The sequence below is a fragment of the Tachyglossus aculeatus genome, chromosome 6 (assembly GCF_015852505.1).
Source record: "Tachyglossus aculeatus isolate mTacAcu1 chromosome 6, mTacAcu1.pri, whole genome shotgun sequence".
Lineage (NCBI taxonomy): Eukaryota > Metazoa > Chordata > Mammalia > Monotremata > Tachyglossidae > Tachyglossus > Tachyglossus aculeatus.
Genome location: NC_052071.1, coordinates 16,233,933 through 16,254,738, shown reverse-complemented (window position 1 = coordinate 16,254,738; position 20,806 = coordinate 16,233,933). Strand labels below are relative to the sequence as shown.

Genomic DNA, 20,806 nt, shown 5'->3' with positions numbered 1-20,806 from the left:
GTCGCTCCCCCTTCCTCCCTTTTGCTTGCTTTTTTTCTCCCCCTCTCCCCTTCTTTCTCCTCTCTTAAAGCTCTCCCTGTAAGAGAAGCAGCTTTGAATCAAATTGTCAATTCTCTCTTTCCATTCTGTTGGAAAGAAATGGGTTGAGTGTGGTATGCAAGGTGTTTTTTGTTGGTTTTTTTTTTTTTTTTTCTTCTTTGGCTTTATCTTCCTCTTAAAATAGGACAAACAGGAGCCTTCCAACTGTGAGAGCTGGAGCCCAGAGGAAAGTAACAGGCCTGAGAGGCTGGAGGCCCAAGTTCTAGTTCTGGCTCTGGTGCGAGGACCTTAAAAAGATTCTTGTTTGTTGTTGCGAGTTGTTAGAACTTACAACCTTGAGGTGCTGAGGCAAAATTCTTAGCACTGCTCCACCAATGACCCCTGTGATTTTTGGCAAGTTTTAGTTTAACTTGTCTGCTTCTGAGGTAACGAAGCTATTTAAGAACAGCTGAAGTCAATTACGACATTAGACTTTCCTCCCTCTCTCTCTCTTCCCTCCATACATTCACATTTTTACATTCCCCCACCAAGCCCTGAACCACCCTCACCACGCAGAGGCAGGTCACTTAACTCTCCGTCCCACCTCTGAGAATCACTACCACCATTTTTCCTCTGTAACTGACTGCAACTTAAAAAACAAAAACCCTGCTCCCCAGATCACAGGTGCAGACCATCTACCACATAATGCCTGAGCCTCTGGGTGATGCTGACGATAAAAACGAGTACTGTTTCCAAAAATAACATCACTCTTACCCGATTGGCATGTTTATTCGCAGCTTGTGTGTTCAGTGACTGATCACTGTCTGAACTTCTCCAGGAAGACCATCTTCTAGATAACGTCTGAGCCTCTGGTGGATGCTGATGATAAAACTGACTCCTGTTTCCAAAAAAAGCATCACTCTTACCAAACTGGCATGTTTATTAGCAAGCATGGTCACTATACAATGCCTGACCAAAACACATAATACATTTCTTTAAAACCTATCACATTGATAAGTCAGTGCTACCTACAAGCATGTTTGTCTGCAACCACATAAGTACATACAGTATTTGTTAGAGCTGTTAGAACACAAAGCAAGGAAAAAAAAATGTGTACAGCTTCATTTCATTCTGGTCCAACATGCATTTTTTTTTTTAAACTTTTAATTTAATTTTTTTTTTTTTTTTTACAACTGCAGCCTCCCATGAGTGCCCCTACTTCCATCACCCTAAGACAAGAGCCTCTCACAATTTACTCCTTAGTATGTGGGTCAGCAATTCCGTTAACCGCAGCCTGCTTAGTGAAACCCAAGTGCAGCACGAAGAGCAAACCATAGGGGTGACGTGGATTCATACGCTCCCCTTGATAAGGAAAACAACCTCCAGCATTTAAGCACAGGAAGCAGGAGCAGCTTCCCCTTGGAGTGGTTCTTCCAGCAAAGGTGGGAAATAAAACGCTTGAGGGAAAAGAAAGAACGGAAAGCAGGGGCGGCACCGGCCCCCCCCCCCCCCCACCGCATCGCCTACCTTCCTGGAGAGGCTCAGACAGTGATCAGTCACTGAACACACAAGATGCTGTGGAAGGGCCTCAAGACTGGGTGAGAGGTCAAAAATTGTTAGTTAGCATCAGCACCCATTCATCTCCCACCCCGTCCCCTCACCCACGGGCCACGGGGCTGTCACCCAGTAGTGATTTGACCGGTCCCCTCGGTTAGTAGTAGAAACCCGTAGCTTATTTCCAGTGTCGTTCAGTAAGAAAGGCATCTTCACCCTTCCGGGGGACGGACCATCTCCCAGGGCTCACCCTTTTCAGAAAATATTTACCCGCCGTTTCATTTTTCCTCCTCTCGGCTTTCCTCCTTTCTGCACCACAGACTCCTCTCGGCCTAGCAGGGGATTCCCGCATGTGGGCAAGTACCTAGAGAAATCATCGCCCGGACCGGGCTTGCCGCTATACACTGAGGACCTTTACGTTCAGTTCCTTGGAAAGCGCCACCCCCCGTGCCCCCATCCCCCACAGCCCAGTGCACCCACCTGGAGGCGGGGGGTGGGGGGGGGAAGGAGGGGGCAGGGGGTCTTCTCCGACAAGGGGGCCCGGTCCCCCCAGGGCCCGCCTAGCAGAGGCACCTCCTGTCGGACTTGACGACCTCTTCGGAGGAGTGCACCACGTTGGGGACGAAGCCGCTCTTGACCCCCTCCCACCCCTCCTGGATGGTGACCTCCCCTCTCTTGACCAGCTCGTATATGTCCCGGGTCAGGTCCGTGAAGGCCTTCTCCACGTTGATGGCGTCCCGGGCCGAGGTCTCGATGTACTTCATGCCGTAGGCGGCCGCCAGCTTCTCCGCCTCGTGCCGGCTCACTTGCCTCTGGGCGTCGAGGTCGCACTTGTGACCCACGAGGACGAACACGATCTGGTAGGGTTGCACCTGGGCCTTGGTCTCCTCCAGCCACTCGTGGACGTTCTGGAAGGACCGGCGGTTGGTGATGTCAAACAAGAGGAGGCCGCCCACCGAGTTTCTGTAGTAGGCCCGGGTGATCGACCTGAAAGGCGACAGGAGCACCGTTAGGTAAGTTGCACCGGAACCCAGTTTACCAAGCGTACGCTCACGGGAGGGTCTTCCTCTACTCCACCAGCAAGACCCCTAGGTAGGAGGTAAGATCAGTGACGACAATCAATCAATCAATCGTATTTATTGAGCGCTTACTATGTGCAGAGCACTGTACTAAGCGCTTGGGAAGTACAAATTGGCAACACATAGAGACAGTCCCTACCCAACAGTGGGCTCACAGTCTAAAAGGGGGAGACAGAGAACAGAACCAAACATACCAACAAAATAAAATAAATAGGATAGAAATGTATAAGTAAAATAGAGTAATAAATATGTACAACCATATATACATATATACAGGTGCTGTGGGGAAGGGCAGGAGGTAAGATGGGGGGATGGAGAGGGGGACGAGGGGGAGAGGAGGGAAGGGGCTCAGTCTGGGACGCACTCTGTCTCTCTCATATCCCACGGACATCAGAGACCTGACCCGTTAAGCTGGGTATAGGATGAGGAACCAGGCTAGGAAAAGTTTTGAGGAGGCCCTTGGGATTCCCTTCCCTGAGGTCAAATGATCCAACAACCTTACTCAAGCTTTTAACACCATCTTGCAGGGGGCCTTAAGCCATTTAGTCATGCCGTTGTATTTACTAAGCACTTACTGTGTGTAGAGAACTGTATTAAGTGCTTGGGAGAGTATACAGTACAATAGACACACTCCCTGCCCACAAAACACTTATGGTGTAGAGAATAATACTATTAAGCACGCACTATCTGCTAGGCACTGTTCTACGTTAGATACGAGGTCTCTGGGTTGGAGATGGTCCCTGTCCCACATAGCTCACAATCTTAATCCCCATTTTACAGATGAGGGAACTGAGACCTAGAGAAGTGAAGGGATTTGCCCAAGGTCAAAGAGCAGACAAGTGATGGAGGCGGAATTAGAAACCAGGTCTTTCTGACTCCCAAGCCTGTGCTCTATCCGTTATGCAATGCTGCTTCCTTGAAACCACCCTGTTAGGTTTCCTGTGCTACTTTAAGCACGTTCCTTCATTTACTCCTCAGATGATGAAATATCAGAACCAATTTCTGCACCACCGCCTCCTCTTTGTCGCTGGCCCTTAAAAGCCAACGGTAAGGAGTTTCTGAAGTGGATGGACAACCACTGGAGGTTCTTGAGCGGGGGAACATGGACTGAAAGGTGGTAGAAAAGTGATTTGGGCAGCAGAGTGAAAGTATGGACTGGAGTTGGGAGAGACAGGAGGCAGAGAAGGCAGCAAGGAGACAGATACAATAGTCAAGATGGGATAGGATAGGGAGAAGGGCAGATTTTAGAATTGTGAAGGTTAAAACTGACAGGATTTGGTGACACAATGCGGGGGGGGGGGGCGCGGGGGGATTCTGTGAGAGACGAGGAAAATGACAAGGTTACGGACTTGTAAGGTAGGGAAGGTAGCGGTATTATCTACAATCACGGGGAAGATGATAATCCAGATAGAGGTGTCCCAAGGGCAGCAGAAAGGTCAAGGAGTATTAGGATGGAGTAGAGGCTGTTGGATTTAATGGAAAGGAAGTCATTAGTTACCTTTGAGAGGACAGTTTCTGTGGAGTGAAGGGGGCAAAACTCAGGAGAGGATCAAGGAGAGAGTGGAGACAGCAGATGCAGACACCTCACTCAAGGAGCTTCAAGCACTTCGTAAAGTGCTCTGCACACAGTAATCGCTCAATAAATACGATTGAATGAATGAATGAATGAGGGGAACAGCAGGAGGCTGATGGGGTGCTAAGTGGAGCCAGCCTCTCCTAGGCCCGCTGATCATCCTGCCTTTACTACCTCAGCCTCTTCGCTGGCCTTCCTACCTCGCCCCTCTCCGAACATTACTTCATTCTCCTGGATCTGGTTTCCTTAAGAACAAAATAAAACAACACACGCACACACAGCCACATATTCCCCACTCAACCGAGGCCTCTAAGATTACCCAACCATCTCTTCATAAAACAGACCCTTTACCGCTGGCCTTGAGGCCTTGCTGGCCCATACCTTACCTCACCCAACTACTAAGACCGTATTCATACACTTTATTCCGCTCAACAACCCACATCTTGTCTCTCACCACTGACCTCTTGCCCACTTCCCCCCCCGCTGGACTCGCTCTTTGTTTCCCACAGATCACCACTCTCCCCACTTTCAAATACTTCCTAATAAAAAAAAACAAGTTTGTTGTGTGCTTAATGTGTGCAGAGTGCAATATAACAGATGGTAGACACGTTCCTTCCCCACAAAGAGTTTACAGTCTAGAGGGGGAGGCAGACATTCATATAAATTGGGATACGTATGCAAGTGCTGTGGGGCAAATAAAGGGTTCAAAGTGAAGTGCACGGGTGATGGAGGGGGAGGAGAGGAAATGACAGCTCTGTCAGGGAAGGCTACTTGGAGATGTGATTTTTAATAAGACTTTGAAGGTGGGGAGAGTGATCGTCTGTCAGCTATAAAGCGAGAAGTTCTTGAGTGGGGAAGGTGGACTGAACAGTTTTGTGGAAAAGTGATCTGGGCAGAAGAGTGAAGTATAAGCTGAAGAGGGGAAGAGGCAGGGAGGTCAACTAGGAGGCTGATACATGAAGGAGGGATAGGAGAACTTCTTGGATTAATGTGGCAGTTTGGATGGAGAGGAAAGGGTGGGGTTTAGCGAACCCGTTGAAAGCATATGGTGACAGATTGAAAAGGTGAGGGGAGGAAGAGAGAGAGAAAGAGAGTAGTTGAGGATAATGCCAAGGTTACAGGCTTGTGAGACAGGAAGGGTTGTAGTGCTGCCTAAGGGTGATAGAAAAGTCGGGGAGGACAGAGTTTGGGTGGAAAGATGAAGAGTTCTGTTTTGGACATGTGAAGTTTGAGGTACCGGTGGGATATCCACGTAGAGGTGTTCTGAAGGTGGAAGGAAATGCGAGACTGCAGAGAGGGAGACGGCTCAGGGCTTGAGATGGAGATTTGGGAATCATCTTTGTAGAGATGGTAGTTGAAGCCATGGGAGCAAGTGAGCTCTCCAAGGGAGTGAGCTTCGATGGAGCATAGGAGGGGACCCAGAACTGAGCCTTGAGAGAATTCCACAATTAGGGGGAGGGAGGGAGGAAGAGGAGGAGCACGGGAAAGACTGAGGAAGAGCAACCAGAGAGACAGGTGGAGAACCAGGAGAGGATAGTGTCTAACCCTTGAGAACTCGATTTTTCACCCTGCTCCCACAGCACTTAATACATATCCATTTCTCCTACCTGTACTTTCATGCTCATCTCCCCCAACTAGACTGTAAGCGCCTAGTAATAATAATGATGGTATCTGTTAAGCGCTTACTATGTGCCAACCACTGTTCTAAGCACTGGGTGTAGATACGAGGTAATCAGGTTGTCCCATGTGGGGCTCACATTCTCAATCCCGTGTTACAGATGAGGTAACTGAGGCGCAGAGTAGTTAAGTGACTTGCCCAAAGTCACACAGCTGACAAGTGGCAGCACCGGGATTAGAACCCATGACCTGTGACTCCCAAGCCCCCGCTCTTTCCACTAAGCCATGCAGCTTCCCTAATGGGCAGGGATCATGTTTAATACAGTGCTAAGCACTAAGTCCAGTGCTCTGCACATAGTAAGAGCTCAATAAATATGAATGAATGAATGTTTACCAAGTCTACTAAATTGTTCTCTCCCTAGTCTAGTCTGGGCCCACTAAACACTCAGTAGATATAATAATGAGAATAATAATAATAATAGTATTTGTTAAGCACTTACTTTGTGCCACGCATGCTGTCAAGTGCTGGGATGGATATCGGGTTTGATACAATCTCTGTCCCACATGGGGCTCACGCTCTCAATCCCATTTTACAGATGAAGGTAACTGAGGCACAGAGAGGTGAAGTGATTTGCCCAAGGTCACAGCGCAGAAAAGTGGCAGAACCAGAACTTTCAGGCCCATGCTCTCTCCACCCCAGTGATTATCTCTTATCTACCCCAGCAAGTAGTACAGCACCTGGCAAATAGTAAGTACTTAACAGTACAATTAATTTTTCTTATGGCATTTATTAAGCACTTACTATGTGCAAAGCACTGTTCTAAGTGCTGGGGAGGTTACAAGGTGATCAGGTTGTCCCACGGGGGGGGCTCACAGTCTTAATCCCTATTTTACAGATGAGGGAACTGAGGCCCAGAGAAGTTAAGTGACTTGCCCAAAGTCACACAGCTGACTGTGTGGGATTTGAACCCATAATCTCTGACTCCAAAGCCCATGCTCCTTCCACTGAGCCACGCTGCTTTTTCTTCTGGCTAAAAAAAAAGGGAGAATTATCTATCTCATGGTTTGCTCCACCCATTCCACTACCCTCCTGGGCCCTGCTTCATTTTCACATCTGGCAGAAAGTGAGCCACAGGAGTAGGGACACAAGCTCACACTGGTTGCTGGACACCCAAAATTAATCAATCAATCGTATTTATTGAGCACTTACTGTGTGCAGAGCACTGTACTAAGCGCTTGGGAAGTACAAGTTGGCAACATCATCACTCCCCCTCACCTCGTGGCTGCCTTTCCTTGAGGCAATGATGAGAGGCAGTGTGGTCTAGTCGATAGAGCCCGGGCCTGAGAGTCCCAAGGACCTGGGTTCTAATCCCAGCTCCACCACTGGTCTGCTGTGGGACCGTGGGTAATAATAATAATAATAATGATAGTAATGATGAGTCACTTCACTGGGCCTTAAGGTACCTCATCTGGAAAATGGGGATTAAGACTGAGCAACCCACGTGGGACAGGGACCGTGTCCAACATGATTTGTTTGATGGAGAAGCAGCGTGGCTCAGTGGAAAGAGCCTGGGCTTTGGAGTCAGAGGTCATGGGTTCAAATCCCGGCTCCGCCAACTATCAGCTGTGTGACTCTGTGCAAGTCACTTAACTTCTCTGGGCCTCAGTTCCCTCATCAGGAAAATAGGGATTAAAACTGTGAGCCCCACTGTGGGACAACCTTGTAACCTCCCCAGCACTTAGAACAGTGCTTTGCACATAGTAAGCGCTTAACAAATACCATCATCATCATTATTATTATTATTATTGTTATCCCACTGCCTAAGTACAGAGCCCGGCACATAGTAAACGCTTAACAAACATCACCCTTATTACAGTGCCCGGCACACAGTGAGTATGTAAACACCAAGCAGGCTCGCCGTGTTTCCTCTGGGCTCCCATAGCCCTTGGGAGAATCCGCCTGGCAGCCCGAGCTGGAGAGGATGACGAAATGATTGTGACTTTTGTCACCGAGACGGTACTAGCGATTCTAGAATACGGTATATCTTTGCCTTCCCTAAGCTATAGGCTCTGACGTGCGCTTGAGCAACAGGGACGTCATCGTGGTGTTGCGTGGCCTAGTGGCTAGAGCCCGGGCCCGAGAGTCGGAAGGCCCTGGGTTCTAATCCCGGCTCTGCCACTTGTCTGCTGGGTGTCCTTGGGCAAATCGCCTCACTCCTCTGGGCCTCAGTTCCCTCATATGTAAAAGGGGGATTAAGACCGTGAACCTCATATGGGACAGGGACTGTGTCCAACCTGATTAGCTTGTATCTACCCCAGTACCTAGCACATCCTAAGAGCTTAACAAATACCACAATTAATATTTTTCTATTTCCTCCGTTTCCATTGATCGGAGGTTCTCTCAGAAGAAGGCAATAGGACCTGTTGCCTTAAAAGTAGCACCCCCCCCCCCCAACCAAATGAAGCCATAGGCACTTTGATACTCCCCACCGCCATTAAGTTGATGTTCTTATATTCTGCCACATCCTCTACCTGTAATTTTGCTTAAGCTCCTTGTCGACAAGGATCGTGTTTACCAACTCAATCGTCCTCTGCCAAAAGTGCTCAAAGTAGTGCTCTTCGTGCAGTTGGTGTTCAAATATTGATTCAAACCCGATTTCCCATTCTTCAACGCATCAGCCTCAAGGACACCAGTAGAGCGGGAGGTAAACAGGACCAAACCCACTGGGAGCAGGGAATGTGTCTACCAACTGTGTTGTACTGGCCTCTCCCAAGCCCTTTGCTACAGTGTTCTGTACACAGTAAGTGCTCAGACACCATTGATCGATATACTATCAAAGCCTAGGGCTTAGTGCAGTGCTCTGCCCACACTGACCATTCGAATATGATTGAGGAAGTTGATGACTTTGAAAGACAAGTAAAAAAAGAGAAGACTTTTGAGAGGAAGATGAAAGCGCTAGCCCTTGAAGCAAAGTGAGAGCCACTCCTGGAGATCTTTGGGTCTTTCGTGTCAGAAGCAACGTGGCCTACCGGATAGAGCGTGGCCCCGGGAGTCAGATGGACCTGGGTTCTAATTGCGGCTCTGCCGCCTGTCTGCTGTGTGACCCTGGGCGAGTCACTTCCCTTCTCTGGGCCTCACTGCTTCACTTCTCTCGACTGCCTTGTATCTAACCCAGTGCCTGGCCCACAGCAGGCACTTGGCATAGTTATTATTCTCTGTGCCTCAGTTTCTTCATCTGTAAAATGGAGGGGCAATACCTGTTGTCCCTCCTACACTACCAGCCCCACGTGGGACAGGGACTGCGTCCAACCTCATTATCTCATCTCTACCCCAACGCTTAAGACGGTGCTTAAAATGTTTAAAGTATAATAATAATAATAAAGAAACAGGCACACACGCAGAGAAATACGGAAATGTCACACTAGCTGGAGAGAGTGTCCAGAACCGGCTTTGCTTGGCTACCACCAGGCAACCGTCCGCCGGACCACCATCCCGATGGCAGCCCAGGGGGCATGAGCCAGGAGAGGGGATGCCGCTCCTCACCCTGCAGGAGCACTACTTTCCCCAATCCAGGCCACAAACAACCTCGTTCATTCCCGCATTCAACGTATTTATTGAGCATTTACTGTGCGCAGAGCACCGTACTAAGCAATCAACAGATACATTCCCTCAGCCCATCAATCCATCCTATTTCTTGACCACTTACTGTGTGTACAGCACTGTCTTAAGTGCTTGGGAGAGGATGATAATAACAACCAAAATTATGGTATTTGTTGAGCACTTATATGCCAGGCACTGTTCTAAGCCCCTCTCAGGGTCACACCTGCAGAGTTTCCAGTAGTCTACCAATCTTGGCTAGGGGAGGGAGAGTCAACAGAGGCCCACCTATTCCATTCCTAGCTTGGGCAGTGGCTAGCGAGTGGAAGGCAATCTGCTCCAAGTTAAAACTCACCCGAGCTGGGCAGTAGAGGCACGGGGGAGAGTGGAAGGTGGAGACTCAAGCTGACTGCGTGGAAGGAGGAGATGGTAAACCACTTCCATTTTTTTTTTTTTTTAACCAAGAAAACTCTCTGGATCCAATACCAGAGCCATTGCAGATGGAGGTGGGGCATTCTGGAGAGATGTGTCCATGGAGTCGCTATGGGTCAGAGACGACTCAATAGCCTAAGACAAGAATGTTCCAAGCGCTGGGGTGGATACAAGTAAATTGGGTGGGACACAGTTCCCGTCCCATGTCCCAGTCCTAATCCCCATTTTACAGATGAGGTAACTGAGGCACCGAGAAGTGAAGTGACTTGCCCACGGTCACACAGCAGACAAGTGGCAGGGCCAGAATTAGAACCCATGACTTTCTCACTCCCAGGCCTGGATTGCTTAGATTAACGTGGCAGCAGTTTGGATGGAGAGGATAAGGTGGATTTTAGCAATATTGTGAAGGAAGAACTGACAGGACTTGGTGACAGACTCTGTGGGCTGACAGAGGTTAAGAGTAAAGGAAAATGCCAGGGTTAGGGCCTTGTGAGATAGGGAAAACGGTCATATTGCCTACAGTGATGGGAAAGACAAGGAGCTGTGGTTTGGACACGTTTAACTTGGTGTTGGCAGGGATGTCCTGAAGGCAGGAGTAAATAAATGCAAGATTGCAGGGGAGGAGAGAGAGGTCAGGGCTGGAGAGGTAAATCTGGGAATCATCTCCGTAAGGAAGGCAGCTTGAAGTCATGAGAAAAAAGAGTTCTCCAAGGGAGTGGGTGGACATGGAGGCCGGAAGGGGACCCAGAACTGAACCTCCAGTGACTTCCACATTTAAAGAACGGGAGGCAGAGGAGAAGCCTGCAAAAGAGACTCAGAAGGAGTGGCCAGAGGTAGGAGGAGAACAATGTACTATATGCAGAACACTGTACTAAGTAGTTGGGCAATATTTCCAGGAGAAGGGGGTGGTCCAGTGTCAAAGGCAGCCAAGAGGTCTAGGAGAAAAAGTGGAGAGTGGAAAGAGCCCGGGCTTGGGAGTCAGAGGTCATGGGTTCTAATCCTGGCTCTGCCACTTGTCAGCTGTGTGACCTTGGGCAAGTCACTTGACTTCTCTGTGCCTCAGTTACCTCATCTGTAAAATGGGGATTAAGACTGTGAGCCCCGTGTGGGACAACCTGATGACCCTGTATCCCTCCCAGCGCTTAGAACAGTGCTTGGCACATAGTGAGCGCTTAGCAAATGCCATTAGGATAGAGTAGTGGCCATCAGACTTGGTGAGAAAAAGGTCACTGGTTACATTAGAGAGGGCAGTTTCCATGGACTGAAGGGGATGGAAACCAGATTGGGCGGGAAGAGGGAAATCAAGGAGATCTCTGGTCCCGGCTCTGCCGCTTGTCTGCTAGGTTACCTTGGGCAAGTCACTTCATTGAGCCTCAGTGACCTCATCTGTAAAATGGGGATTAAGACCGTGAGCCCCATGTGGGACAGGGACTGCTTCCAACCTGATTCCTACACATCTACCTCAGTGCTTAGAATAACTGCCTGGTACATCGTCCTGTCTTACGCCGTCAAGCCGTCTCCGACCCACAGCGGCTCCGTGGACGCATCTCGCCCACCTCCATCTGCAAGCGTTCTGGTAGTGTAATCGTAATAATTAGTATTATGGTATTTGTTAAGCGCCTACTACGTGCCAGGCACCGTTCTCCACAGTTTTCTTGATATAAATACAGAAGCGGTTTACCATTGCCTTCTTCGGCACAGTAAACTCGAGCTTCCGCCCTCGACTCTTTCCCATGCCACTGCTTAAATACCATGAAAGAAAAAAAGAGAATTGAGAGAGGAAGTGGAAACAGCGGTTGCAGACAACTCTCTCAAGGAGTCTGGAGAGGGATGGTAGTAATAATAATAATAATAATAATAATAATGGCATTTGTTAAGCGCTTACTATATGCAAAGCACTATTCTAAGCGCTGGGGCAATACGAGGTGATCAGGTTGTCCTACATGGGACTCACGGGGACCGTCTCTATATGTTGCCAATTTGTACTTCCCAAGCGCTCAGTACAGTGCTCTGCACACATTAAGCACTCAATAAATACGATTGATTGATTAATCCCCATTTTACAGATGAGGGAACTGAGGCCCAGAGAAGTTAAGTGACTTGCCCAAAGTCACACAGCCGACAATTGGCGGGGCTGGGATTTGAACCCATGACCTCTGACTCCCAAGCCCGGGCTCTTTCCACTGAGGGAGGTGGGGCGAAAACCGGAGGGAACGGTGGCGTAAAAACCATTAGCAAGTGAGTGGTTGAAGATGGCAGTCAAGGAGGGGAAAAGGAAGGTGGGGAGGCAAGGGCTTTGGGATTTCAAGGGTTTAACTTAAGTTTAGGAAGAGGATGATTCAGTATCCGTTCCTACCCTTCCCCGAGACTGTAATCCCAAGGAGGGAGAGGGACCGGGGAGGGACCTCATCATCCGGTATCCACCCTCACGCGGGTCACAACCGTGAGCTTAACAGACGGCGCTTTTATCACGGCGGCGGGGAGTCGGGAACAGGGTCGGGAAACGATCCCTCTTGGGCAAGGCGACTCGGAGAAGGGAAGGCTGAGGAGCGAGCGGAGGGGTTTCGAGTTGACTGACGAGGCGGGCCAGCCCTGCCTCCTAAGGCAAGGGCAGCAAGAGGGAGGAGGTGGAGGAGGAATTTCCCAAGTGGATCAGGGGGTAGAGGGGAAGCAGCCAACTCTGGAGGGCTAAAGTGATCTCTCATCTCGTTGCATACCGTCGCCCTGACACCTTGCCAGAGGTTGAGGGCTCGGCCCCTGGAAGGTGATGGTCATTACGGTACTTGTTATGTGCTCACTAAATGCCAAACGCCGTTCCAAGGCCAGCGGTGCCCTCCACAACCTCAACGGAAGAGTGGCCACCCGGCGTAGGCCCCCCCGAGAGCTAACGAACCAAGCCACGGTCCTGAAGATATTTGCACACCACAGACGCCAAGACGGTTCAGAGCCGCAGGGAGGCCTAGCCCTCATTACACAGCACTGTCACACTCCTTCCCCGGGGGCCTCCTTGCCCCTTCCCTGCAACTGAACCTCCAGAGGCGGCAACGCACGTCAACACGCCGCCTCTGCCTCGGATTCGAGCCATAAAGAATCTCTCAGAGCTGATCCTAGCTCTCGCCCCAGGCCAAACCGGTGAGCACTCCAACCCCCTCTTCTCTCTTGGAAAGAGAAGGGTTTCGGCCAAAAGCCTTCAAGCACGGATCCCCAGATGCACCATCTGATGTTGAGTGGGGGGGGCAAGACAGGAGAACCATCTCTGGGGCGAGAAAAACGGAAGCCCCATTTAACTCTTCTCTCTTTAAGCAGCTCCGGCCTAAATCCCAGGCCCATACTTCCTTATTCTGCACACATCGTTCATCTTGACTTGGAAAAAAAAAAAAAACAAGAAAATCCTTCTCGTCAGGATTACAGATCTTGCTGCCATTCACACAAAGCTCTGCCAACTTCCTCCCAGGTAGGGGAAAATGATGCACAGTCCTTTACTGAGGGAGGGGAGGGACAACAGAAAAAAAAAAAATATATATATATATATTTTAGTCTCTCATCAACTTTTGGGATGCCCTCCTGTCAAAGATAAAATATACAGCCGGGCATAGGGAAGCCACTGTCTCTTAGGGCAGCGTGGCTTTGTGGAAAGAGCACAGGCCCTGGAGTCCGAGGGTCTGGGTTCTAAATCTGGCTCTGCCAACTGCCTGCTGTGTGGCCGTGGGCAAGTCACATAACCTCTCTGGGCCTCAGCTGCCTCAACAGTAAAGTGGGGATTAAAGACCTGTTCCCACTCCTACTTAGACTGTGGGCTCAATGTGGGACAGTGGATGCCCCCCCGATAAGCTTGTAACTCCCCCAGCACTTAGAACAGTGATTGACCCACAATAATAATAATGATGGCATTTATAAGAACTCAACTACCTTTAAGAAAAAAAAAAAAAAAGAGGCAGGTGGATGCCATATTATGTGTTGCGGTCTGCCCTAGAGAAGTCCCGAGACTGCTCATCCAGCGTGGCCCAATGGGAAGAGCATGGGCTTTGGAGTCAGAGGTCATGGGTTCAAATCCCGGCTCCGCCACTTGTCAGCTGTGTGACTTTGGGCAAGTCACTTAACTTCTCTGGGTCTCAGTTCCCTCACCTGTAAAATGGGGATGAAGACCGTGAGCCCCCCGTGGGACAATCTGATCACCATGCATCTCCCCCAGTGCTTAGAACAGTGCTTTGCACATAGTAAGCGCTTAATACATGCCATCATTATTATTATTATTATTATTATTATTACTCCAAGCCTAAACTGGGAAGAGCACGGGCCTACTGGAAATAGCACAGGCCTGGCAGTCGGAGGATGTAGGTACTAAGCCCAGTTCTGCCACTTCCCTTTCATTCATTCATTCAATTGTATTTATTGAGCGCTTACTGAGTGCAGAGTACTGTACTAAGCGCTCGGGAAGTCCAAGTTGGCAACATAGAGAGACGGTCCCTACGCAACAGTGGGCTCACAGTCTAGACTGCTGTGTGACCTTGGGGTAGTCACTTCCGTGCCTGTTCCCTCCAACGTAAAGAGGGGAATTCAAACCCCGTTCTCCCTCCTACTCAGACTGTGAGCCCCACGTGGGACAGGGACCGGGTCCAGCCTGATGAACTCGTATCTACCCTAGCTCTAAGAACGGCGCTCGGCCCACACTAACTGGTTAAATGCCACATGGGTGGCATTCACTAAAACCCTCAATGGCAGCGAGACAGACTCTCACGTGAGTGGAGCTCGGACAGGGTTCAATGAATATCTCAGAGCCATCGGCCCCCTGGAACGGGGAGCTCCTGGAAGATATCGGGGCCCACCGTCAACTAGGGTAATAATAATAATAATGATGGCATTTAAGTGCTTACTATGTGCAGAGCACTGTTCTAAACGCTGGGGGGGGATACAAGGTGATCAAGCTGTCCCACGTGGGGCTCACAGTCTTAATCCCCATTTTACAGATGAGGGAACTGAGGCTCAGGGAAGTGAAGTGACTTGCCCAAGGTCGCACAGCAGACACGTGGCGGAGCGGGGATTCGAACCCATGACCTCTGGCTCCCAAGCCCGTGCTCTTTCCAATGAGCCACGCTGCTTCTCACCCATCACCACCACCCATCACACCTACGCAGTCGCCGGAAGCTAGTTTTTCCGCTCCAATCCCGCCTCAGCAGAAGCTACCCGATCAAAGTCACAGTCCGTCCTTCCCCCAGGTCTCCCAGAGGGTGGCTCGACTTCCCGGAGGCTTTAAAGCAACAACAACAACAACATCACAATTAAAAGTGCGGGGAGGGAGGGAAGAAAACAGTGATGCGGGTGACTCGGGAATGGTGGAACATGGCGTGTGTGGGAGGGCGGTCTCTTTTTGTGCCGGGGTTTCAGTTCTGCCACCTCCCCATTGCGGGCAAGAACTCGGGCAGTGCCCACTGTGGGCGGCGGGGCGGGAGAACCGGGGGCAGGAGGCCCAGAGGCGAAAGCAGCGTGGCTCAGTGCAAAGAGGCCGGGCTTGGGAGTCCGAGGTCACGGGTTCTAATCCCGACTCCGCCACGTCTCTGCTGTGTGACTATGGGCAAGTCACTTCACTTCTCTGAGCCTCATCTGCAAAATGGGGCTGAAGACTGTGAGCCCCCCGTGGGACAACCTGATCACCTTGCATCCCCCCACCCAGCGCTTAGAACAGTGCTTGGCGTATAGCAAGCACTCACACACCATCATTATTATTATTAAGGAGCATCACGGTTTGCGGGGCCGGGCCCGCGGCCTGTCGGTACTGGCCGGTGAAAAAAAGCCCGCTTTGTGCGGATCAGATTGCCCCCGGGGCTCGCGGCAGAGAAGCGGCCCAGCCTAGTAAGCAGAGCACGGATAGGCCTAGGACTCAGGAGGACCCGGGTTCTAATTCCGCCTCTGCCACTCATCTGCCTTGAGATCTTGGGCAAGTCGCTTGACTTCTCTGGGCCTCAGTGACCTCATCCGTAAAACGGGTATTAAGACCGGGAGCTCCAAATGGGAGAGGACTGCGTCCAACCCCATCCGCCTGTCTCCCCACCACGGCCCAGCGCTCGGCACAGTGTCCGGCACGGCGGCTGCTTAACAAATACCGTCATTAGGATGGGCGGACGCCTGCTGGACCACGATTCACAAGCGGACACGGGGTCAACTGACGCACGCTGACTGTGTCTCACACACACGCCACACACGTGTGCGCGCTCGAGGGTCGGTCCCCTCGGAAGCGGGCGTCCCCGGACCCGGTCGCCGCGGGAGGCGGAGGACGGGGGAGCCCCCTCCCCTCGGGGCCGGGGGCCCCCCCGGGCGGGCCTCACCTGAACCTCTCCTGCCCGGCCGTGTCCCAGATCTGCAGCTTGATGCGCTTCCCGGGCTCGATCTCCACCAGGCGCGAGAAGAAGTCGACGCCCACCGTGGGGTCCGACACCTGGGCGAAGCGGCCCTCGGTGAAGCGGCGGATGAGGCACGACTTGCCCACGGTCGAGTCCCCGATGACGATCAGCCGGAACTGGTAGAGCCAGATGGCCTCCATGCTCCTGCCTCGGGGGCCCGGGGAGCCGGGCAGCCACGGGGGGCCACGGGGGGCCACGGGGGGCCACGGGGAGCCGGGGTGGGGGGAGTCCCCTGGGAGCAGGCCTGGCTAAGGCCCCAGGGGCTCCCGCCGGCCCATGCTCCGGCCTGCGACCCTGGCGGCCGCCCGCCCGCCTGCCCGCTCACCACACCCGCCCGGCAGGGGGCGCTACCTGCCCTCCGACTTGCCCCACAGGGGGCGCTACCTGCCCTCCGACTTGCCCCACAGGGGGCGCTACCTGTTCTCCGACTTGCCCCGCAGGGGGCGCTACCTGCCCTCCGACTAGCCCCGCAAGGGGCGCTACCTGTCCCCTGTTGTCGACCTGCCCCGCAGGGGGTGCTACTTACCCTCCGACTTGCCCCGCAGGGGGCGCTACCTACCCCCTATCGTCGACCTGCCCCGCAGGGGGCGCTACTTGCCCCGCAGGGGGCACTACCTGCCCCCTATCGTCGACCTGCCCCGCAGGGGGCGCTACTTGCCCCCTATCGTCGACCTGCCCCGCAGGGGGCGCTACTTGCCCCGCAGGGGGCGCTACCTGCCCTCCGACTTGCCCCGCAGGGGGCGCTACCTACCCCCTATCGTCGACCTGCCCCGCAGGGGGCGCTACCTGCCCTCCGACTTGCCCGGCAAGGGGCACTACCTACCCCCTATCGTCGACCTGCCCCGCAGGGGGCGCTACCTGCCCTCCGACTTGCCCCGCAAGGGGCACTACCTGTCCCCTGTCGTCGACCTGCCCCGCAGGGGGCGCTACCTGCCCTCCGACTTGCCCCGCAAGGGGCACTACCTGTCCCCTGTCGTCGACCTGCCCCGCAGGGGGCGCTACCCTGTCGTCGACCTGCCCCGCAGGGGGCGCTACCCTGTCGTCGACCTGCCCCACAGGGGGGCGCTACCTGCCCCCCGACTTGCCCTTTAGGGGGCGCTACCTGCCCCCCGACTTGCCCTTTAGGGGGCGCTACCTGCCCCCTATGGTCGACCTGCCCCCTATCGTCGACCTGCCGGCAGGGAGGGGGATGCTACGTGTCCCCTATCGTCGACCTGCCCCGCAGGGGGCGCTATCTGCCCTGCCCTGCCCTGCCCTGCCCTCGGGGGGTCGGCGGGGGTCGGCGGGGGGTCCGTGGGGTGGTGCGGTGCGGTTTGGTGCGGGGCGGTGCGCGTCCGTCAGGGCCGGGCGGTCGGCGGGGTCCCGGGGCGGCCCATGGTGGGCGCGGGGCGGGCGACGGGGCGGCGCGGGGCGCCCCAGGAGCTGCGGGCGGAGGAGGAAGGTGAGCACCGCGGGCCCGACACCGCCCGCAACGCCGGGGGGGAAAACCGGAGGCCGGCCCAAGTCGCCACCGCGACCCCCCGCCCCGCGGGCACGGGCACGGGCACGGGGAGGGGGCGCCGGGGGGGGGGGAGGGATGCTCCTTACCGGGCCCCGGAGGAGCGAGCCTCCCTTCGCCTCCCGCAGAGCCCGGCGGGCGGGCGGGCGGACGGGCGGCCGAGGGTCCGCGACGGGGGATGATGGAGCCGGATGACGGGGCCGCCGGAGATGACGGAGCCGCCGCCGCCGCCGCCGCCGCCGCCGCGGAGGTGAGGGGCGGGAGGAGGCGGGGACCGTCGGGGAGGGCGGACGGGGGGCGGGGCGGTGCCTGCGGGGCTGATGAAATGGCAGGCGGCCGGCTCAGCCCGAGCCCCGTCTCCCCCTCCTCCTCCTCCTCCTCCCCCTGCTCCCCCTGCTCCCCCCGTGCTCCCGGTGCCCCCCGTGCCCGCCCCCGCCCCGCCCACTGACTCATCACTGGCATCACCTGCTCCCGTAACGGCCCGGAGAGCGCCGCAACACCTCCGGACCCCCCGCCCCGCAGCCGCTACCGCGGCCCTGGAAGAGACGCGCACCAAAAAAATAACAAAAACCCGCCGCCGCCTCCTTCTCTTCCTCCTTCCCTCCTCCTCCTCCTTCTTCCCTCCTCCTCCTCCTCCTCCTCCTTCTTTCCTCCTCCTTCTCTCCTCCTCCTCTCCTTCTCCTTTTCCCCTTCTCTCCTCCTCCTCTCCTTTTCCTCCTCCCCCTTCTCTCCTCCTTCTTCCCTCCTCCTCCTCCTCCGTCTTCCCTCCTCCTCCTCCTTTCCCCCTCCTCCTTCTCTCCTCCTCCTCTCCTTTTCCTTTTCCCCTTCTCTCCTCCTCCTCCTTCTCTCCTTTTCCTCCTCCTCCTCTCCTTTTCCTCCTCCTCTCTTCCTCCTCCCCCTTCTCCCCTCCTCCTCCCGCTTCTCCCCTCTTCCTCCTCCTCTCCTTTTCCTCTCCTCCTCCTTCTCTCCTTTTCCTCCTCCTTTTCCTCCCCCTCCTCTCCTCCTTTTCCTCCCCTCCCTCCTCCCCCGGCAGTCCCCGGGTCTGGGGGTCGTTCCCTCCCCCCGCCCCCCTCGTCCCGGTGTGTGGTTGTGATGGTGACTGTGCTTTCCCCACACACACACACACGCGCACACACACACACGCACGCACACACACACACACACACGCACACACCCCCCCCCCCCCCCTCGGGGAGCCTTGCCCGGCCCGCTCGGCCCCTGGGCCCCCGGGGCCTCCCTCACCCGGCCAGGCCCGTCTCCTCCGAGAGGCCCTCCCGGATGGAAGCCCCGCGTGGCCCCGTCGCCCACACCCTCAACCCCGACGGCCAGGCCGCTCACTTCTGCGCCTCTTCTCCGTTTAGTTCCCTTCCCCCTCCAAACTCCCCGTGGACCGCGACTGTCACTCTCTATGGCTGCACGGCTCTCCCAAGCGCTCAGTACAGTGCTCAGCGCCCGGCAAGCGCTCCCTAAATACCACGGAACGAATGAATCAGTTTCTTCAACTACAAAACCCGTCCCCCCTCCTCCTTAATGAGTGGGGCGGGGACCGTTTTCGCCCCGATTGGCTTGTCTCTACCCCACTGCTTTTAGAACCGTCCTTGATACTATAGTAAGTGCTTAGCCAATAGCCTAAGAAAAAACCCGAAATTCCACACCTGGAACCCTGGGCTCCGTACTGGGCACCCCTTCCCTCCAACACACCTTACCCCCTGAGCCTCATCGGGTAGAGAAGCGGCTTGGCTCAGTGGAAAGAGCCCGGGCTTGGGAGTCGGAGGTCATGGGTGCTAATCCTGCCTCCGCCACTTGTCAGCCGTGTGGCTTTGGGCAAGCCTCTTCACTTCTCTGGGCCTCAGTTCCCTCATCTGTAAAAGGGGGATGAAGACTGTGAGCCCCACACGGGACAACCTGATTACCTTGTATTCCCCCCCTCCACCACCACTTGCAACAATGCTTGGCACATAGTAAGTGCTTAACAAATACCGTTATCATCATCACCAGGCCTCAGTCCGTGAGCAACGTTTCCATGGCAGTCCCCGTGGCCTTGCCTCCGACTGTGGGGTGCCTGAAAAATTCTGAACCTCTTGCCACCGTGCCCTCCTGTTCTTTGTTTCTCTTATGTTGCCTTCAGTCTTTTGTTTCATTTCTCCTTATGTATCTGCCACCGAACCCCTTTCCCGCTTTTTCTTTTTAGAATGTGAGCCCCCCGACCCACAGGGGGTGGGTTCTAATTCTTCACAGCACTTAGTATGATGTTCTGTAATCAGTGAGTGCTATTTAAGAAGCAGCATGGCCGAGGGGGGAGAACACAGGCCTAGGAATCAGGGGACCTGGGTTCTAATCTAGGCTTTGCCACTTGCCTGCTGTGTGACGCTGAGCAAGTCGCTTAACTGCTCTGTGTCTCAGTTCCCTCAGCTGCAAAAAGGGGATTCAAAACCTGTTCCCCCTCCTAGTTATACTGTGAGCCCCATATGGGACCTGATTGTCTTGCATCTGCCCAAGGCTTAATACAGTTTTTGGTGCATAGTAAGTATTTAACAAATAACCATCATTATATTATTATTACTGAGCACTTACTGAGTGCAGACTACTGGGCTAAGCGCTTGGGAGAATACAAGGCAGCAGAGCATTGTAATAGTCCTTCCAACTTTATTATTAATAATAATTAATAATAATGGTATTTGTTAAGCTCTTACTATGTGCCAAGCACTGTTCTAAGCACTGGGGGGGATACAAAGTAATCAGGTTGTCCCACGTGGGGCTCACAGTCTTAATCCCCATTTTACAGATGAGGGAACTGAGGCACAGAGAAGTTAAGTGACTTGCCCAAAGTCACACAGCTGACAAGTGGCAGAGGTGAGATTAGAGCCCACAACCTCTGACTCCCAAGCCTGTGCTCTTTCCACTGAGCCACACTGCTTCCTGGGACAGGGATTGTGTCCAACCTGATTAACTTGTATCTACCCCAGTGCTTACAACAGTGCATGACACACAGTAAGTGCTTAACAGATAGCATAACGATAATATTACTGCATATTTATT

At 53.6% G+C, this 20,806-nt stretch overlaps 1 protein-coding gene and 1 long non-coding RNA gene across 4 annotated transcripts; both read right to left on the bottom strand.

The window, feature by feature from the left end:
* Nucleotides 1-31: 31 nt before the first annotated feature.
* RAB39B (RAB39B, member RAS oncogene family) lies at nt 32-16,428 on the bottom strand. 2 transcript variants are annotated; one of them, XR_005451574.1, is made up of 3 exons: nt 16,195-16,428; nt 1,546-2,559; nt 32-916 (listed from the first exon to the last, which is right to left on the bottom strand). XR_005451574.1 is itself a non-coding variant. In XM_038747842.1 (2 exons), exons 1-2 carry the CDS (start codon nt 16,407-16,409, stop codon nt 2,133-2,135), a joined length of 642 nt encoding a protein of 213 aa, XP_038603770.1. In that variant the 5' UTR covers nt 16,410-16,428; the 3' UTR covers nt 1,525-2,132. The 2 variants fall into 2 exon arrangements, 1 of the variants encoding a protein (XP_038603770.1); XM_038747842.1 differs by lacking the exon at nt 32-916 and having other exon boundaries at nt 1,525-2,559.
* A 126-nt stretch (nt 16,429-16,554) lies between these two features.
* On the bottom strand, nt 16,555-17,521 carry LOC119929657. 2 transcript variants are annotated; one of them, XR_005451575.1, is made up of 3 exons: nt 17,405-17,521; nt 16,963-17,371; nt 16,555-16,842 (listed from the first exon to the last, which is right to left on the bottom strand). It is a non-coding gene; the product is annotated as an uncharacterized LOC119929657 (long non-coding RNA). The 2 variants fall into 2 exon arrangements; XR_005451576.1 differs by having other exon boundaries at nt 17,423-17,521.
* Nucleotides 17,522-20,806: the final 3,285 nt, after the last annotated feature.